The sequence below is a fragment of the Callorhinus ursinus genome, unplaced genomic scaffold (genome assembly GCF_003265705.2).
Source record: "Callorhinus ursinus isolate GAN/ISIS: 27379988/994484 unplaced genomic scaffold, GSC_fseal_2.0 scaffold8, whole genome shotgun sequence".
NCBI lineage: Eukaryota > Metazoa > Chordata > Mammalia > Carnivora > Otariidae > Callorhinus > Callorhinus ursinus.
Genome location: NW_027397070.1, coordinates 14,216,124 through 14,234,723, shown reverse-complemented (window position 1 = coordinate 14,234,723; position 18,600 = coordinate 14,216,124). Strand labels below are relative to the sequence as shown.

Below are 18,600 nucleotides of genomic sequence, written 5' to 3'. Positions count from 1 at the left end.
AGGTAATAAAAGACCAATACAGTACATCTTAGAGAGCAAACAGCCTGTTAAAAATGCAGAGGAAGTCTCTACTGCATTCTCAGGACATCAAATATTGGCTTTTTAATGAAAATTTTTGTTTTGTCTTTGGTCTTCCTACCTGGACTAATGCAGCCTTGTCCTGATCTTAAACTCTATACTGGTTGACTATAATATACGGGCACTGAAGATTTCTAAAAGGAAACAATCAGATTTGCCAAACTGAAATCATTAACTTTAAATGCTTAAAAATGATTGTGTAAAAGGCTTCAGTGGCTCCAAATTTGCAACATTTTTTTAACAAAAATTCAAAAAACATCTAATCTTAAAATAGGAATTCTTTCCAATTATAAATTCTATACACTTAATCTGTGGAAAGAATCCAGAATACTCTACACTCCATATTCCAAATGCTTATACACAAGCCTGAATCCTTAAAGATTACAGTATTTGTTCTATCTTTCCTACCATATTTCCCCTAATTCATGTTGTTGGTTCAAGAAAACTAATGCTAAATAAACCCCACCTATCCTAATCTGATCAATATTAACCTGAAAATTCTGAATGGGGGGAGAAATAAAAAAGATATTAAAGAAAGAAATAAGGGTATACCGTGCTTAATTTTTTAAATTATTTATTTATATATTTTTTTATACTTGTAGCAAGAATTACTATCAAACTCTACTCATTGGGCCAGAGACCCTTGTGGTGTTAGCAAAAGACTTGCCCCTCATGTAGCACACTACCTACCTATACTTGCCAGTTCCTCGGCCAGCCAGAGGTCTCAACTCCAAGCTCTAATACTGTGCATGTGCTTAATTTTGATTATATTTCTAAACTAAAATTGCCCAAAATCAATAAACATTACTATGTTTTGGTGTATGACAAATTACCCTAGGTACAGCCAGTGAAACTGCATTAAAAAAGAGAATTTAATTTTAATTAAAAAAACTTAATTAGCAAAAACTAATATATTCAGTATCTACTCAACAAGTATAATTTTATCAACATGAACTGATCACTTTTAACTTTTCACCCACTAGCAGAATGCTGATTTTAAAGTACCAAAAAGTTTCCACAGGTGAAGACTAGACTCTCTCAAAAATTAAAAATGAAAGTTAAATAGGATTTTTAAAAATAGTTACTTTTAATTTACATCTATCAGCACAATTTTATTCTTTGGCAAAGAATGACTGAATTTACTCCAAAGCTATAAATTAGAATATTTAAATTTAGTCATTTAGACTATGAAATTTCAAAATTTTGTAGCCTGATTTGTTGTTTGCTTTTTCATATTCCCCAAGAAAAAACAAAAAACACAAAAGGCAAAAACAAAAGAAACACCACATCTGAAACTACTCCCCAAAAGATAATAATGTCCTAGATGTTAGGTTGTTCTGTACACACACACACACACACACACACACACACACACACACAGAGTTGGGAGTATTTAGTGATCCCCCAATTTTTTATTCAATTACCAGATTTATTGATAACCAAAACTAGTGAGTAAATGGAGTCACATCAGTGTTACTCTACAAACAGTTAACCTGGACCGACTGTGTAAATGGCCATAATTTCAGTCTATACACTAATGTATATTGATTCAGATCTCCAAAATCAACAAAATGCCAATGCACACTCAAGACTTTATAATAATCACACTAAAGGTGAAAAATATAGCCACTATGGAGACCAAAATGGTTATCTTAAATATAAGATGAAATCCTGGGCGCCTGGGTGGCTCAGTTGGTTAAGCGACTGCCTTCGGCTCAGGTCATGATCCTGGAGTCCCGGGATCGAGTCCCACATCAGGCTCCCTGCTCGGCAGGGAGTCTGCTTCTCCCTCTGATCCTCTTCCCTCTCGTGCTATCTCTCATTCTCTCTCTCTCAAATAAAAAAATAAAATCTTTAAAAAAAAATAAGATGAAATCCTAATTTCTAAAAAAAATTAAAGATTCAATAACACTGTATTAAGATCTGTATTGTAACTATGTGTTCTAGGAAGTGCTCTAGCATGAAAGGGCCATAACCAGAAATCGATGAGGATTTTTATCAAAGACCTCAGAATCTTAAGGACAGAGAATTTAAAACTTTTGAAAAATTCAGGTAATTTTTTCTATTTCAAAAAAACATATTCATATTTTCATGGCCATAAATAAATTTGATAGAACTTAAGACATAAAAGTAGAGTTGGATTTCCTTAAATCAAAGAAATAGTCACAAGTTGTACAAAGAGAGGATCATACCAATAGTACAGAAATAATGGGGGAGAATGAAACTTATTAAAAAAAAGAAATTTATTACCATTTTTTGTACTTATTCTTCTTAATAATTATCATTTTTATAAATGAAGGACCAAAGGTGTAGTGAGAATTCCACACGAAGAGTATAGCCTGAACTGATTTAAAACACTTGAATAAAAACAAAAAAAGAAGGTGAGACTTCTATTACCCCGCAAACTTTTTCCCTTATTCAGAATTTATATGTAGGTTCATCAATTGTAGCAAATGTTCCACTATGGTGGGGATGTTGATGGTGGGAAAGGGTGTGTGTGTGTGTGTGTGTGTGTTGTGGGGGGAGGTGGGTTAAGGAGTAGGGGGTATAGTGGGAACTCTGGACTTTCCTCTCAATTTTGTTGTGAACCTCAACTTCTCTACAAAATAAAGTCTATTTAAAAATTGCCAAAAAATAAAGGAGAAAAATACAATTTATGGCATAAATTCACAAGTGTGATTTATTCATATCAGAAACAATGAATCTCAAAACACAGCTCATAAACTTTATAACCAGTTAGAAAACTTTAAGTTGCCCTTTTAAATTTTTTTTCATTCCATTCTGCAACTGAGGCCAACAGTAGTTAATGGAATCATTCATATCAAACTTAAAAATACACAAAGAATTCCATTGATTTTAATAAAGTTATTTAAAATAAGAGAAATTTATTTTTTTATGAAAGAGTAGAGCCTCTATCATTTTTTTAAGAGTAGCCTTAGCATTTCCTCTGTAAATCAATCCTTGTTGACTAGCTGCCAGTAGTGCTAAAACCACTCTCTCAAATATTCTAGATGGCCATGTGTGAGAAGCTACCACCACCCTACTAAGTTAGGTCCTATAGAGATAAATAGTAAATTTAATCAGACCAAAGACATGTTCTTTTTTAACCCTTATATGGCATATGGAAAATAAAAAATGCATTTTTAAATTCACACTTGCCAAAAGGAAACGAAAGGTACATTGTGTGGTGCCACTAGTCTGAAGATTTTTATTGCAATTGGATTTCAATACAGACAAAATTAGATTCTACCCTAAATAAATATTATTGATTTTATATTCTATTCTAACAAATATAAACATACCAAATACAAGCTATGCTACATTGAAAAAAATCAAGTTTCTAATGGTATTGTGAACATTGTATTTGAAAAGAATATTTTTATAAAACTAATAATAACCATTTCAAATACTGTTGTTTCTGTTTCTTAATAGTTTTGAAACTCTTTTATAGACCTACCTTTCACAGCTGGGTAGAAAGAAATGACAACCATCACTACCATTTATTTAGGTCCTGTAAAATATGTTAACAATCTTTTCTTTCCTCTTTTTTTTTTAAAAAACATCTGTAAAAAACCATTATCACCACCACACTAGTGAGAAGAATTATTCTGGTACATGAAATACAGATTATATAAACTCATCTCCTTTTCCAGGTGTTATAGTGGGCTTTTCATACACAATCCCTAATCTCCAAAACAGTCCTAAAGGAATTATCTCCCTAGTCCATACATAAGACAACTCAGGCTTAAAATTATGAAATTTGTGCCCAAGGCCAGGTAGGTAGTAAGTGGAAGATTAAAAACCCGAAACACAGGTCTATCTAGCTCCAAAACCTGTGTTCTTTCTACTTTAACATTGTATTGAAATTATTAAACGCACTGGTTCTCCACTAAAATTCACCTTCTGCTATGAAACAAAAACATATTGCAATACTTTTTAAGGAAAATATATCATTACTTAATAGAAAGCCAATTATTAAATATAATTCAAATCCTGTAATTTAGCAGGGAATGATTAATTATCTAGATTTCAAAATGCTGAATTTCAAGCAGGGTCTAATCATAATGCCTAGGAATCTCTTTTTTTCTACCAGCTATCTTGCTGGTAGAAATGGATGGCCATTCTGTGCAACTCACCATTCATTTCCTTCTTCTCTGCTTTAAAAAGAAAGTTTTTGAAAATGACATGAGATTCTACACTCATATTTTAGTCACAATGATCAGACATTTAAAAGCATGGTAGATGTTTTTCTATAGCATTTCTAAAGATGTCTCCCCTTATAAAATGCTTGCAAACCATGCAATAGTTTTAGATATAATCAATTACAGAATAACAGATGGACAAAAGGTAAAAAGAATACATACTTTGTGAAAAGACAGAAAGATAGATGAACCAATAATAAAAGAGGCTGATGGTGGCACAGAGGTTCCAAATGCCAAGCAAAAATAAACAGTATTCTGACTCAATAAGAAACTAACAAATCGCTGACAAGTTACCTTTTGCTGGGTTTTAGTTATTTATTTTGCTTAGTAGAAAAACAATCAGAATCATGGTGATAAAAGATAATTGTTAGTCTAATTCTAAAGTAAAGAAGACAGTTGTTTTTTACTTAAATTCAATAAGTTAAGATTTTTAAAATATTTGCTAGCCTCCAGTAAACTACAATATGAAAGGACTCGAGGCACTTCTAGCAGCGGTTTTTCATTTCAAGTTTTAAATGAGTACAGATTTAGAATCATGTTTGCTTTGTAAGCTTAAAAGAAAATAGTTTAAAAACACATGATTCATATCTAAATTGAGATAATATATATAAGTAAAAATAACTATGTTAAAACTACATATTAAATACAATTCCCTAAAATAGTAAACCTAAAAATCATATATCATAATCACTCACAAAATTCAAAGGTTTTTGTCTGAAGCTTCTTCAAGCTATATGATTTTTACCATTTCCTGCCTTCATTTGGTAAGAAATATTTAAAATACAGTAGATTTAATATTTAATTTGGGTAGGCACAGTAACCTTTTTTAACCTTTCTTAGGGAACACTGACCCCTAAAGGTTCTAAATTTAAATAAGTTTCACCATATTCTAAATTTAAATGGCATCCGGACGTCATTTTTCCCCATATTATCGTAGATATGTATACTTGTGGCAGACATGTTTGTTTATAAATATGTAAGGTATTTTCAGTGGACTGTTGTGCACTATAAATAAATAACTAAACCATGTGTCTGCTAGTTTAATAAAAATCACCAAAATTTAATAAGAGATATCCAGAAATTATCATACTATTCCAAAAAATTAGAGAGACTTATGATCCTCATGCCTTTTTTCTTACACAGTTAAGTAAATAAATAAGTAAATGCTTAGAAGGGCTCAACAACCAATCACATAACAACTCACTCTGGGGGGCTAACTTTACATACATCCTTTGATTATAACATTTCATTTCTTTTTTCTGAAAAGGCAGAAACAAGAAAAACCCTGACAAAGTTTTCACAAAAGGGTAAAAAACATCATTTACTTCTTAAGAAACCAGAAGATGTTACCAATGCTCACTTGGCAACACATGTTGATTCACTCACATATTGCTTCCAACAACTTGAAATGTCCTCCACTTAGAGTAAAAACAACTCTTCAAGGAACCTGGCCACGTTTTGTAGATGCCCTCACCCGTCCTACCTACCAATCACAGCTTTACATTTTCTAAACTGCCAATAATGACAAAAAAAAAAAAAGTAAATGGTTTTATCTGTTCACATTATATACCTCATCAACTCGGACTTCAAATATTTCAGCAATGTTTCTACAATAAAGCTAGGAAAAGAAGAGCCACTTTAGCACTCCTTATAATAAAATGTGTAAGGTGACACAAAGGCCTGTCTGGTATAATACAAGTTTTTAGTTAGCTCCATTTCTTTAAAAAAAGTAAGTAAAATAATATTAATTAAAATAACTAATTTTCCAAGCAGACTATGAATATTAGTTTAAGACAGACCTTTGAAGCAATTCGTGTTTTAAGATAAATCCTGCAAACCTTGATGTCAAGGCAATGACCATGTGAGATTTTAAACATATCAATTATATAACAAAACTCAAAAGATACATTTACCTCTTTAATTTTATTTCTCAGTGTTTCATTAACAGGCCCTTTATATAAAGGAATATCTTACTCCTATTTCTGATGTAAAACAAAAAAAGTCTGTAAAAATGCAAATTTTCTTAATGATGTTTCAGTCACGTCTATTGTAGTCTGTGCCTTCTGCAAACTATTTATGCCTCTATGTCTTTAGCCCTAAAACCTTCCTTTCTGTAAGTGTCCTAGAGCTTCAGCAGCTCCCTTCCTTAACTTCTTTCCTGGTCATTCTATACTTATGAGAAGTATTTCCTCCACAGCCTGTAGCTTTAGATATATTAAAAATAATTCCTTTGGTTCCGTAGAGATCCTTTTGTCTATAATTTGAACAACATGACTTCCATAGCAATGTGACCTCTGAATAGGGAACATAAATAACAGGGGCATCATTATTTACTTCCTCTTTTCTTATTATTGTACATAAATTAAGTAAAACTGCTTTGAACCCTTGAAAAGAAGAATGTTGTTTATTTGCATAAATGAATAAAAACAGCTACAAAAAATTAGTTCCCAGCTTCACACCAGTACAAACTTGAATATAAAGAAAGGAGACGGAAATTAAGTGTCATAAAGCCCATTCACTAAAACCATAAACTTTGAATTAAATACCTATAAACTACCTTACTCAGATATTACTTGCTATTACTTTGTACGTAATTCAATCAGTTACCTGTATTCTAAACTCATAACAAGCAGCCTAGAATCACAAATTAGAAGAGAAAGCTTGCTAATGGTAGGCAGAAACTGCAAAAAAAAATTTCTAACAGTATGGAAATCAAAAACAAATGCAGAAATCGGAAAAAAAGTATACTCAGAAAGCAGAGCATCTTCCTATAATTCAAAAGAATCTGTAACTATTAACTTATTTAATAAAATGATGATAGAATAGTACCCCAAAATGGCCTTTAACCTTATGAGAAAGGTAACCATGTGGTTGATACATGGTGGAAGAAGAACCCTGTTGGGGGAGGGGGAAATCAAAAAAGGGAGAGATGTGTGCAATATTTCGGTAATAATCTAATTTTTAAATATAAAATTTAGAGGAAATAAAAACAATGTACATAGAGATTTAGGCCTTCAATTATATGCAACACTATATTCAGGATGATTAGCTTCCTAGGGATTCCAAATTTGCAACATTTTACTACAAGAGACCTCAATTAAAACAACCTAACATTTTTTAAAACTCTCTCTTTATGGCTCTCTGTATCTTGCTCTGTAGGGAGATAGAAGTGCCCTACCTGCCTGCCCACCTACATGTGTCTGTCTGTCTATCTATCTGTCCATTGCCTCCCTCTGCTTTTCAGGCCATCTCTCAGTCTGTGTCTTTTCAACTGTGTTTCCATCTCTGGCTGTTCTCTCCCTTTGCCCGTGCATCTTTTTTCTCTCTCTCCTTGTCTGGGATTCTGTCTTCATGTCTCTCTCTGTCTCTATCTGGGAGTGTCTTTCTCTGTCTCCTGTACATCTCTGTATGTCTCTGTCGCTCTACCTCTGGCCCCCTCTGACTCCATCTCTCTGTGGGTGTCTCTGAGTGCATCTTTTGGTGTGCACCTGTCTCCACATATGTCTCTGTATCCGAATGTGTCTTGGTCTGTTTCTCCGAGTGCATCTGTCTCTCTCCACGTATGTGTGTCTCTCTCTGTATACATTTATCTTTTTTTACTGTGTGTCTTTTTTCCTGTGTGTGTGTATGTATGTTTTTCCCTGTCTCTCTCACCGTATGTCTCTCTCTGTCTCTTTCTACTGTTCTTATACTCTGCTATCTTCCTCTGTGCATCTCCAGTGTGTGTGTGTATCCACATGTGTGTCTGTGCCTCCCTCTATGACTTTCGTTTCTCCCTCCGTGTCCGCGTCTCTCTTTGTTTGTGTTTCTTTCTCTGAGTGTGGCCCTCTGTATGCATCTCTCTCCCAGTAATTCTCTCAATCTCCTCTCTCGATCACTGTGTGTGTGTGTGTGTGTGTGTGTGTGTGTGTGTGTGTGTCTTTCTCATCCTGCATCTCTGTCTCCCCTTCTCTCTCAGTATCTCTTCCTCTGTGTGTTTCTCTTTCTCTGTGTGTCTTTCTTTGTGTCTCTTTGTGTGTGCCTCCTTCTTTGTATGTGTGTGTGTGCGCGCTTGTCTGCCTCCATCTAATATATTGGTTAGAACAAACACACTTCATTCAGTGCCTTGAACTAGCACAACACCTGGGGTTTGGTATTAATACCTTGAAAGTCCTTACCTTTTGACCAGTCCTCCATTTGTACTTCTGTTCTTGTTTGTTCTGGCAATGTCTCTGGTTTTTGCTCCAAGATTTGAAGCTAAAATAAAGCCAACTCTAGATAAATAAACTTAAAACAATATATCAGAACACACCTAAACCTTACCTTTGTTTAACAGAGAATTTACAGGATAAATGGTTTTCTAAAACATTTATAATGGGACTATTAACTGTATATTTCAACAGGTGAAATTAAATCTTTTTACTCAGAGAAAGATTCTTTCACACTTACATTTTAGTAAATACAGTTCAGGTTGAACTTCTAGACATTCTTGCTCCTTAGGTTAGAGAACTATTTATTTTATTCAACTTAAGTTTTTTCTAACTCCAACAATTTAAGAAAAATAAAATTTATATTCTATGTCATAAACTTAATACCAAAAATTTCAAATTTATTGATTTGAATTTACAATGTATATTTTTATATAAAACATTTTATACTTGTAAAAATAATTTAAAAATACTATGCAAATTTTTTAAAAAACATAATGACTATTACTAACTTATGGAATTATTGATATTTGTCTTCCATTTGTTTTCATAATAAACACGACAAAACCTATGCAATGGTTTTTTTTTTTTTCTTGGTATGCTTTTTAAGGAGAATAAAATTTGATTTACCTCACAGCTAGAACTCTGTGTTCTTTTAAAAAGTCCTCAAATAAAGCTGTAGTAAGCTTCTCCTTTTCCAATTTTCTCTAAATATGTTGATCTGGAGTTGGCAATCTTTTTCTAAGTTCCTCATTTACTTTTGGATTAGCTGAAAATATAGGAAGTTATTAATATCAAAGAAATATGTCCCAGTCAATGAAGCCATTTCCCTACATATTGCCCAAAAAGGTTAATAATAATTGCAGTCTTTTAATAAGAGATTCATACAGCAAGACATGTAGAAAATACAGTCTTTAATAACCTCTGGAGTATTTTAAAACATGTCTTACAGGCCTTAATGTGCTTAGTAATATACTATTTAAAACCATAATTTTATCCCTCTGCAATATACAGTCACTCTTCCTCATCATTTACCCAGCTAATGAATGCCAGCAATTAGTAAAATGTAATCCCATTGCACAATCATTTTAATGCTTTTAGCACTCAGAAAAGTAAACACCAAATTAATACTGCTCAAGCCATATCAGATCCTAGTTGGAAGCAAGCAATTATAGTTCAGCTCCTCAGGTGTAATTAAATGATTGAAATGATTTAGTTCCATAAATGCAAGTTAATTCATAAGCAAGCAACAAATATACTGGGAGTAATTACAAGAAACATTGACAGTCTAAGCAGGGCTAATTCTTTTAGGAGCCTGATATAGTAAAATGCTGCCCTCTCCTGGGCATGTAAGTGAATATCTCAGAGCCAAAAAACAAAACAAAAACCACTTCCCCAAAATCTAACTTTTTAAAAAGTTACTAGAAAATATAATAATAACCAATATATCAATTTGATTTCATACCTTATACAGAAAAATTAACATATAGCTTATACTGTGATCATTTCTACACACCTGGTTATTAATGCTTTTTCTAATCAAACTCTGAATATGAGTCCCAAAACATACCAGGCAATATCTATTGTGTCTAATGAAACAAAATCACTCACATATAACACTGACAGGCTACAAGTGAAACTTCTAGTAGCCGTCTGGACTGCCAGGCCAATGCCTATACTCTCTTCAGTAAACCCTAAGTGGACTGTTACAGATAACAAATCAACTATGCTGTTCATAATTATGAAAATTTTCATGAAAAATAATCTCTGAAAAATATGAAACAAAATACTGTGTTATTCTAATTATACATAATGGTCTAAAATTAATTGTTTTTAATGAACGTTAATAATAAAAAATAGAGCACTGGTATAATGTCATTATAAGCATATTTGGAAACATAAAGAGTAACAGGTGGTATACAAAATAAAATGCATTCTGGTTTTACTTAACACCATTCCCAACTTTTTACTTCCTTAGGCTAAAATTCAGAACAAATTGAGTCGTACACTACTCCGATGGACCTTAACAAAACTTCTTACACTAAACTTTAAGAAGCTTATTTATTATACATTTAAGTTATGCTATAATCAACAAATCTATGTTAAGACCGAAATCCAATCAGAATCATCCTTTTGACTGTCTATAAAACTGAATATATTCTCAGATATTACCAACAGCACAACAAATGCTTAATTCTCCAATAAATGCAAACAATACCTGCAGAGGATAATGTTTAATACTACCGATATTTTTGTGGAGGGAGGAAGCATTATTGCTCTTCTAATATGCTTTCAAATGTATTAAAATGACCATATTCTAAGTCACATCCTATCTAAACTATAAAAATAAAATAAACCAAAATATTAAAAAGTCCTGCCACTAAGTTTAAAATGTACAGCACATTTGCTTTGCCCTTGATGTCACAGTCTTATTTTTCAATTCATATCTTGTACACTGTAAGTTAATTGCTTTTGGAAAGTACTTATTATTCATGTAAAAATTAATGTGCCAATGTGTTTAAATCCTCTTAAATGACCATTCATGCATCTTTCTTCTTTAAGTACCAATGAAATCTGTCAAAAGACATCAATGCAAAATGGTCTTAAAGAAAGTTCTAATAGAGATTTTTTTTCTGCTAACACAAGATTTTCATATTCACCAACTTTAGTTAAATTCCATTAATTTTTTAAGCTACTTTTAATAAATTCACCAAGTAAAATTTTTAGGCCCCATAGTCTGTCATTTGTGTTCCAGCTGACATTATGAATATTAATAACAGTGTTATCCTGATTAAATAGGCTTCATATGAAATCCCTGTGAATCCTATAGCTCAGACATCTCATTTTTCCAACTCTTTATGAATTTGGATTCAGACATTAAACTGGAAAAATCTTAAAAAACAGATTTAATGGCACATTTGCATATTGTCAAGCAAAAATTAGATGTTCTAATGATTCAAATAATTACAACTTACATATCTACATGTCATAAAAGGAATAGAAGATTTCTGTAAAAATGCAACATATTTTATACTCATTCATTTTAGGACAAAAGATAAGACTAATAAAATACTAATTCCTTTCCTTACACTCACCTTAAAGATTTGGTATCAAGAACTTGTTTTAATTAAAAATTATATATTCATGTTAAAACTAGCTGGAGGATTTTATAGTAGACACCAGTTAAATTAGCCTCCTATTAATCAAAATACTAACTTACACCACAGACAAAATATACGTTAATTGCTTTATCATTACTAATGTACACCAGGTTCAGATAGCAAAATAAAATCGATTTCCAACTAAAGGTTGTTTATAAGTTTTGCTGGAAAAAATTACCTAGGTTAAAAAAAGATAAAAATAAATCTTTAATATAATAGACAGAACATACCACCTCAGCATCTGTTAAATTAAGATCTTCTCCATCACAGATTCCTAACCTCATTCCTTCAAGCTGTTTTTAATTTTCAAAGGAAATGGTCTTATTACATAGAAAAAAGGAAAAATAAATAATAATTAAGGAAACCTCATACCCCCTTCTCTCTCTAGGTACATGGGAATCTGAATGTATCGGCCAAAATTTCCTACCTTCACCCTATCAAAAAAAATGAAGGTTGAAAAAATTTAAACAAACATCTCTATGATCTCAAATGTGACTTGACTCTGTTTACTCAGCAGTAAAACACCTCATGAAACAAAATGTGTTCTCTGACCAGTCTAAAATTTCTAATTTGCCTAAAAAATTTTAAGTGATTTTGACATTTCTCCTTTAAAATTAAAGCAATGCCTTTTTGGGGCGCCTGGGTGGCTCAGTCGTTAAGTGTCTGCCTTTGGCTCAGGTCATGATCCCAGGGTCCTGGGATCGAGCCCAGCATCAGGCTCCCTGCTCTGCGGAAAGCCTGCCTCTCCCTCTCCCACTTCCCCTGCTTGTGTTCCCTCTCTTGCTGTGTCTCTCTCTGTCAAATAAATAAATAAAATCTTAAAAAAAAAAAAACAATGCCTTTTTGATAGAGAGCCATTTTATTTAAAAATGGGATTCACCAATGTAACAATACCCAGGATTTTTAAAAACTTATTTTAAATAGGAGATGCCCTTCCTGCCTTCTTCCACAAAAGCCGTATTATAGCAAACATTTTTGACTGACTTCGGTTAATGGCATTTTTTTCATAACACATCTTTATAATCACAAATTTTTATAAATTGAATCCAATAGTGTCAAACTAGGCCTCGTTTGTAATACTGCCTCGTATCCAGTAATAACTAAAAAACTCTGAATTTTCTATTTGCTAGTTGTGAAAGTAGAGATAATTTCTGCATTGAAATGATTTCATTAAAAGGCAAAAGGAGAGCACTGTATTTCTGAGAGCCAAATATTTTATCACATAACTCAACATACACAATATATGCATATGTTCCACTACTGGATTCTCATCTTATTAGACAAAAGTCTCTCAAACATTCACAGTTCCCAGCACATTCTCTTCCAAAAAGAATTTCTTTCACTCACTGTGCCTCATGTCACAGCCCATTCCCTACCAAGCTCTAGACAACCCAAGTTCTTCAGAGCCAGAGAAAGCTAGAAGAGGTTTAAGGAGAAAGGATAAGGGATAAAAGAGGTCCCATTCCATAGCTATCATAATGTAAAATACATATACTATTTAATCTCTCAGTTTTACTACAAAAGTATTTAGAAAAATATGTAAAATATATTTTTTATGTATAAAGACACTCACTGAAGCCGTATTTATTTGTAAGAGAAAATATGCTCTAGTCATATTGGATTTCTTTCTGTTTCTTGAAGTTACCAAGCTTATTCTTGCCTCAGAGTTTTTATATTTACTAGTTCCTCTGCCTAGAATTCTCTTCTCTGGCTCTCTCAACTATTTTTTGCATCATTTAGTCTGTCTGTCTTTATTTCATTTGCCTGGCCATCCTCCTAAAGTAGAAACTCCTCGCTCATATTATCTACACTACTGCCTTCATGAAACTAATTTGGTTAGGTTTTATTTATTTTTGATATATCTCAATCAACTATGTATATGTCTGTTACATGCAAGCAGAGCCCAAGATTTATTCCTTCATCTGCTTTCTTAGAAGGTGTTTGGCATACAGTTAAGTACTCAGTATATATTTGATGAACAGACAGGTGGATGGATGGATGGATCAATGACTAGCAGAAAACAGACCTAACATAAATGTTCATCAACAGAAAACTGGTAATATAAAATGTGGTATAATCATAAAACAAATCTATAAAGTTTGTACCATATAAACGCATACATGTACTATGTGTGGAAGATTCTTTCAACAAGCAATTGGTAAGCACTTATATATTACGTGTCAGACATTATTCTAGGAGATAGATATAAAATGATGAATAAAGACATATACATTTCCTACCCAAAATATGTCTTTAGCCAAAACAATGCAGGTACAAAACATAACTACAATAAAATAGAGAGAAATGTAAAATTATACTTACATATGCATACATGCTTGAATAGGTGTAGCAAATACACAGGAAATTATTACCAGTGGTTACTCTAAAAAAAGGACCTAAGAGTTAAGGTGGGGATATGGAGGAATGAGAGAAGGAAGTATTTTATTTCATTTTATATCTATTTGTATAATTTGATTTTTTAAACACGTGCAGGTATTATTTTTAACTTAATATTTATTAATAACCTTTGAATTGAACTGGAAATTTTTTGTTGAAACTATTTGTAACTATTACACCTGAGAGACCTAAAATGAATAAAGGACATAATTTTTACGACTCCCTTGAAACTCTGAATTATTGCCTAATTAATCTTTTATAATTATACTTTATTATGGTTGTTTACTTGCTTGCTTGGCTTAAGTAGAGTGAAAAGTTAAAATTAAACTATATGGTAGGAATTTTTTTTTGAAAAGTTTAAAATAAATGAGTTTCCTAAGAGTTACACAAGTAGTGTTCAGGATTTTAAGGTTTAAAAGTTTATAATGAAAATAACTTTTTCTATGACTATTGTATGTCTCACATAGTTCCCCTGTGTTATATGCTTTAGTAATCAAGAAATTACTATCAAAAAAGATAAATTACTCCTCATCACTGAAGGTCATAGAAGGACGTCAAATTAAGAAGAAATAAATATTTGGTTTAAAATAAATGACTCTCACATTTTTAAAACTTTGAGGGCAAAACAATATACCACTTGGAACACTGCGACTGTTTTCAGTGCCAGTTACAAATGACACTTTGATAACAGAAATGGCATTGCATAGTCTACTGATAAATTTTTAAAAAGCAAAACTTTAAAACTAGTATTATTTTCAGAGAGCTAATCAGATATAGGATTTTCTAAAATATCCTGAAACGTTTTGCCCTAGGCCAAACTAAACTAAATCACTTAATCTACCACAGAACAGAATATAAAAACAAAGTCAGCTTACAGAATAGTTTCTCTAGGGAACAAACAGCCTGTTTTCGTAAGATTCATGTGGGTGCCAGGTTCTGATGCAATTATCTACTCCTTCACACAAAGGCTTGTATTTCCACACAACCAACTGAAGTTCTTGGCATATCAAAGGTAAAAAAGTATAAGAGCAAGTTAAATCAATCTACAATAACAACTGGTATGAGCAGCCACTTGAAATCAAATGAAAAACAGCTATCAGAAAATGTCTTTCTAAAATAAAGTAAAAATAACCACATAAAGTCTTAATTAATTCATTAGGCATCATAATGACTAGTAACAGATTTTATCAAAAAGCTATTTAATAATTCGTACTAAGAGACATTAACAAATACAGGCACATATATGAAAATCAACATATTTCAATAACAACAGTCGTACTTTGGTGTTTTGAACACTTAAAAGCAATTCATATGTTGTATAATTAATAAATGTTTACAACATTCACTAAGGTTAGAGTACCTAATCATTCTCAATGGACAGTGCTGCATGCAAACTATGCATTTTGCTTTTTCAAATTGGGAGGTTAAAGACGACTTCTAGGCTGCAAAATACAATTACACAAAATCTTTAAACAGTAAAATAAACATAAGGCTTACAGCTCTAATTTCTTTTTCAAATTCTAGGAAGTCACAGCTATCAATCTCCTTTATCTGAAGAACTGCAAAAGCTCATGTAATTTCTTAAGAGTCATTCTTACTAAATGTTTTCACTAATGAAAAGTAAGTAGTAAGAATATGGTTCTAAAATAGATATTCCATAGTTAATAATAAAATAATAAAAATACAGTATGAAAAGAAAAATATAAGCCAAACTATATGTAGCAATTTCCTTCAAGAAACACTTTTGTTCTTCTTGCTTTTAAAATTATAATTTACACTATAAATTATATGTAAGTATTGCACTCTTTTCTTCATCGTACTATATAGTTTCTTAGAATCAGAAGTCCATGTTCACTAAAAATCTGTTTTAGAAAACACATTTTAAAAAAATTCCTAAATAGCAAATCAACTGAATTAAAAATATTACTTACAAAATTAATTGTAATACAATTGTACACTGTTCTAAAGTATTTAATAAATTAAGCGGTATGATTTTAATTTTTTAAAGACATTTTTCAAAAAACACTGAAGATTTTTCACTTAAAGATGTAAGACTTTTACTTCTTTCAAGAAAATTGCATCTCTACGATGTGTTGATTACTACAAAATGGCTATATAAACAATTTGACATTTTATACTACTAATTGTGTAAGAAAACCTTTTATAAACTGAGAAGAAAATGAAGAGAAACCAAAAACTGCCATAAATATTCAAAGTATTACAAAACAGCAATCAAACATTATAAGCCTCCTAGTGGAAGTATGTAACACAAACTTGTATATATCATCCTGGGGTGGGAGTAGGGGGCAAGGTGAGCAGGATTCATAAGGCAGGCAGAATAAGATGAAACAAGATTTACTAACATGAATAATGAAGGACAATTGTTGAAGCTGCACAGTGCGTACATAGGAGTTCATTATTGTTTCTCTACTCTTGTACATTTAGTTTTCCATAATAAATAGTTTAAAACACACATTGTAATTTTTATAAAACAGAATATACAGCAGTTTTTTACTTGCTAGCAAAAGCCATTAAATAATCTTTTGCAGGACCAGCAATGAGTGTTCCATTTTATATAAGTGTTATCAAAACCCCATCAATCTCATGCCTGATATATATACACATAATATATCATGCAACAGATACTGCACATTTTTCACAAATATATATACTCACACCCCACATGGATCCTATACTGCATTTTGCCTAGAGAAAAGCCTACAAATTTCATCTTAGCATGCAGGAACTGAAAAGAAAATATTATCGGCTAAGGGATATGTACTTTATTTATTAAAATGCTTTGGAATTACTCCCTGACCTTAAATTTAACAACTTCCTGAAGCTAAGACCTTATGCTTCCAATGACCTAGCGCATATGGGAAATAGGGTAGGTACACTCTGTCACCTTTAGCAAACATTTTCCTCATCAAGCTACTTACAGGCCATCTGTACCCTGAAGCAACATCCTAGTTAGCTACTGCTACTTACTGACTTGCAATGTAAGTAACCAAGTTTATCATTTGCTGGAGTCATAACTATATAAATTTGAAATCGTCTCTAATTTTACTTTACAAAATATTTATTTCTATTCCTAGGATGTCTCCCATGTGTAGAACAGTCATATTTCTTTGTAAAGGCATAATAATTTTAAAAAGATGACTTACACAGAAGATTCATAAGCAGAAATACTGATAATGACTATAACACCATGTCTCAAAATTTCAACACTTGTCACCATTTAATAGGTGTTAAGTCTATACTTGAACTAACAAATTTAGGTAAATTTTATACCTCATCACAATGTTTAAAATAAAACTATTTTACTAAATAATAACTCTTTCTACCAGTGAAAGAAATAAATATATCTGTAATCTTTAAGGTGAAATGACAGCTAGTCACAGGTCAGGTCCTACACCCAGTTTAATTCTTTTTTGACCCTATATTTTGAGGAAATGCAAACCCAAATTCATTCTGATTGAAACAATTAAGCATTTGCTGGAATGCTTCCTGATATCTACCATTCCAAACTTTAAAATACTAAAACATTTTTATTTTATTTTTATTTTTAGAGAGATGGAGAGCGCAAGTGGCAGGGGAGTGCACAGACTCTACCATTCCAAACTTTAAAACACTAAAACATTTTTATTTTTAGAGAGATGGAGAGCGCAAGTGGCAGGGGGGTGGACAGAGAGAGAGAGAGAGACCTGGGGCTTGATCTCATGACCCTGAGATCATGGCAGGAGCAGAAATCAAGAGTCAGATGTTTAACCGACTGAGCCACCCAGGCACCCCATGACTAAAATATTTTTAAATAAATGTTAAACCACAGATAAGCTCAAAAGGTAGAAAGGTAAACATTCACATGTCAAAATCAAACCATAAGTAAGAGTGGGACTTGAAGCCAAGTAGTCCATGAAAATGTTAAGACCAAATCGGCTTAAAGGTTAAAGTTCAACTACACCGACTTTCCCCTTCCTTAAATAGCAATCAGATAATCTCCAACCACCTGCTCAATATCTTAGCCAGACACAAGGCACCTGCCAAATTAGGTGAAAAAGTTAACTACCCAAGATCAAAACCAAAAGCCTTCACCAGGGTGGGTAAGGAATCCAAATCTTCACTTTAAAAGCAAGCAACTAACATAACAACTTGACATCATATAGTCCAGCCAGAAATTTAAAAGGAAGAAAAAAAAGTAGGTCATGAACTAGATTCCTTTACAAGATAAAATCTTGAAAATAAGCTCATAGCCACAAAAAAGCTATAAAAAAATAAAAAGAATCTGTTGTAACAGAATATAATATAGACGTACAAAAAAGAGGTGGGGATTCACACTTGAATTAGAGAAAACAAAGCAATCTGAAATCAATCTTCAAAATAGGTATAATTTTTAAAGTGCCAGATAGATAAAGCAAAACAACTATTAAATACAAGCGGGCAGCTATAAAATAAGCATGGATCGATATTAAAAAGGACGAAGTAGAAATCACAGAAATGAGAAATATGTTCACTGAAGTTGAAACAATAGATGAAGTGAAAACAGAAAACACTGGAAATGAAAATTAATGACTTGAT

General features: G+C 32.2%; 1 protein-coding gene and 1 non-coding gene across 4 annotated transcripts in view; both read right to left on the bottom strand.

The window, feature by feature from the left end:
- Positions 1 to 18,600, bottom strand: part of MIPOL1 (mirror-image polydactyly 1) — a 346,606-nt gene that overhangs the window by 283,943 nt on the left and 44,063 nt on the right. For 2 of the 3 annotated variants that reach the window (XM_073895119.1, XM_073895116.1), the window contains exons 2-3: positions 9,098 to 9,236; positions 8,438 to 8,516 (exon numbers count right to left, since the gene is read on the bottom strand). In XM_073895119.1, the coding sequence (XP_073751220.1) occupies positions 8,438 to 8,456 (19 nt within the window). In that variant the 5' untranslated portion in view covers positions 8,457 to 8,516; positions 9,098 to 9,236. Of the gene's footprint in view, positions 1 to 8,437; positions 8,517 to 9,097; positions 9,237 to 13,950; positions 14,025 to 14,900; positions 15,023 to 15,385; positions 15,468 to 18,600 lie in introns of all 3 variants that reach the window. The other variant, XM_073895117.1, reaches the window with a different exon arrangement.
- On the bottom strand, positions 673 to 830 carry LOC112822803 (small nucleolar RNA SNORA62/SNORA6 family). The gene has a single exon (XR_003207797.1). It is a non-coding gene; the product is annotated as a small nucleolar RNA SNORA62/SNORA6 family (small nucleolar RNA).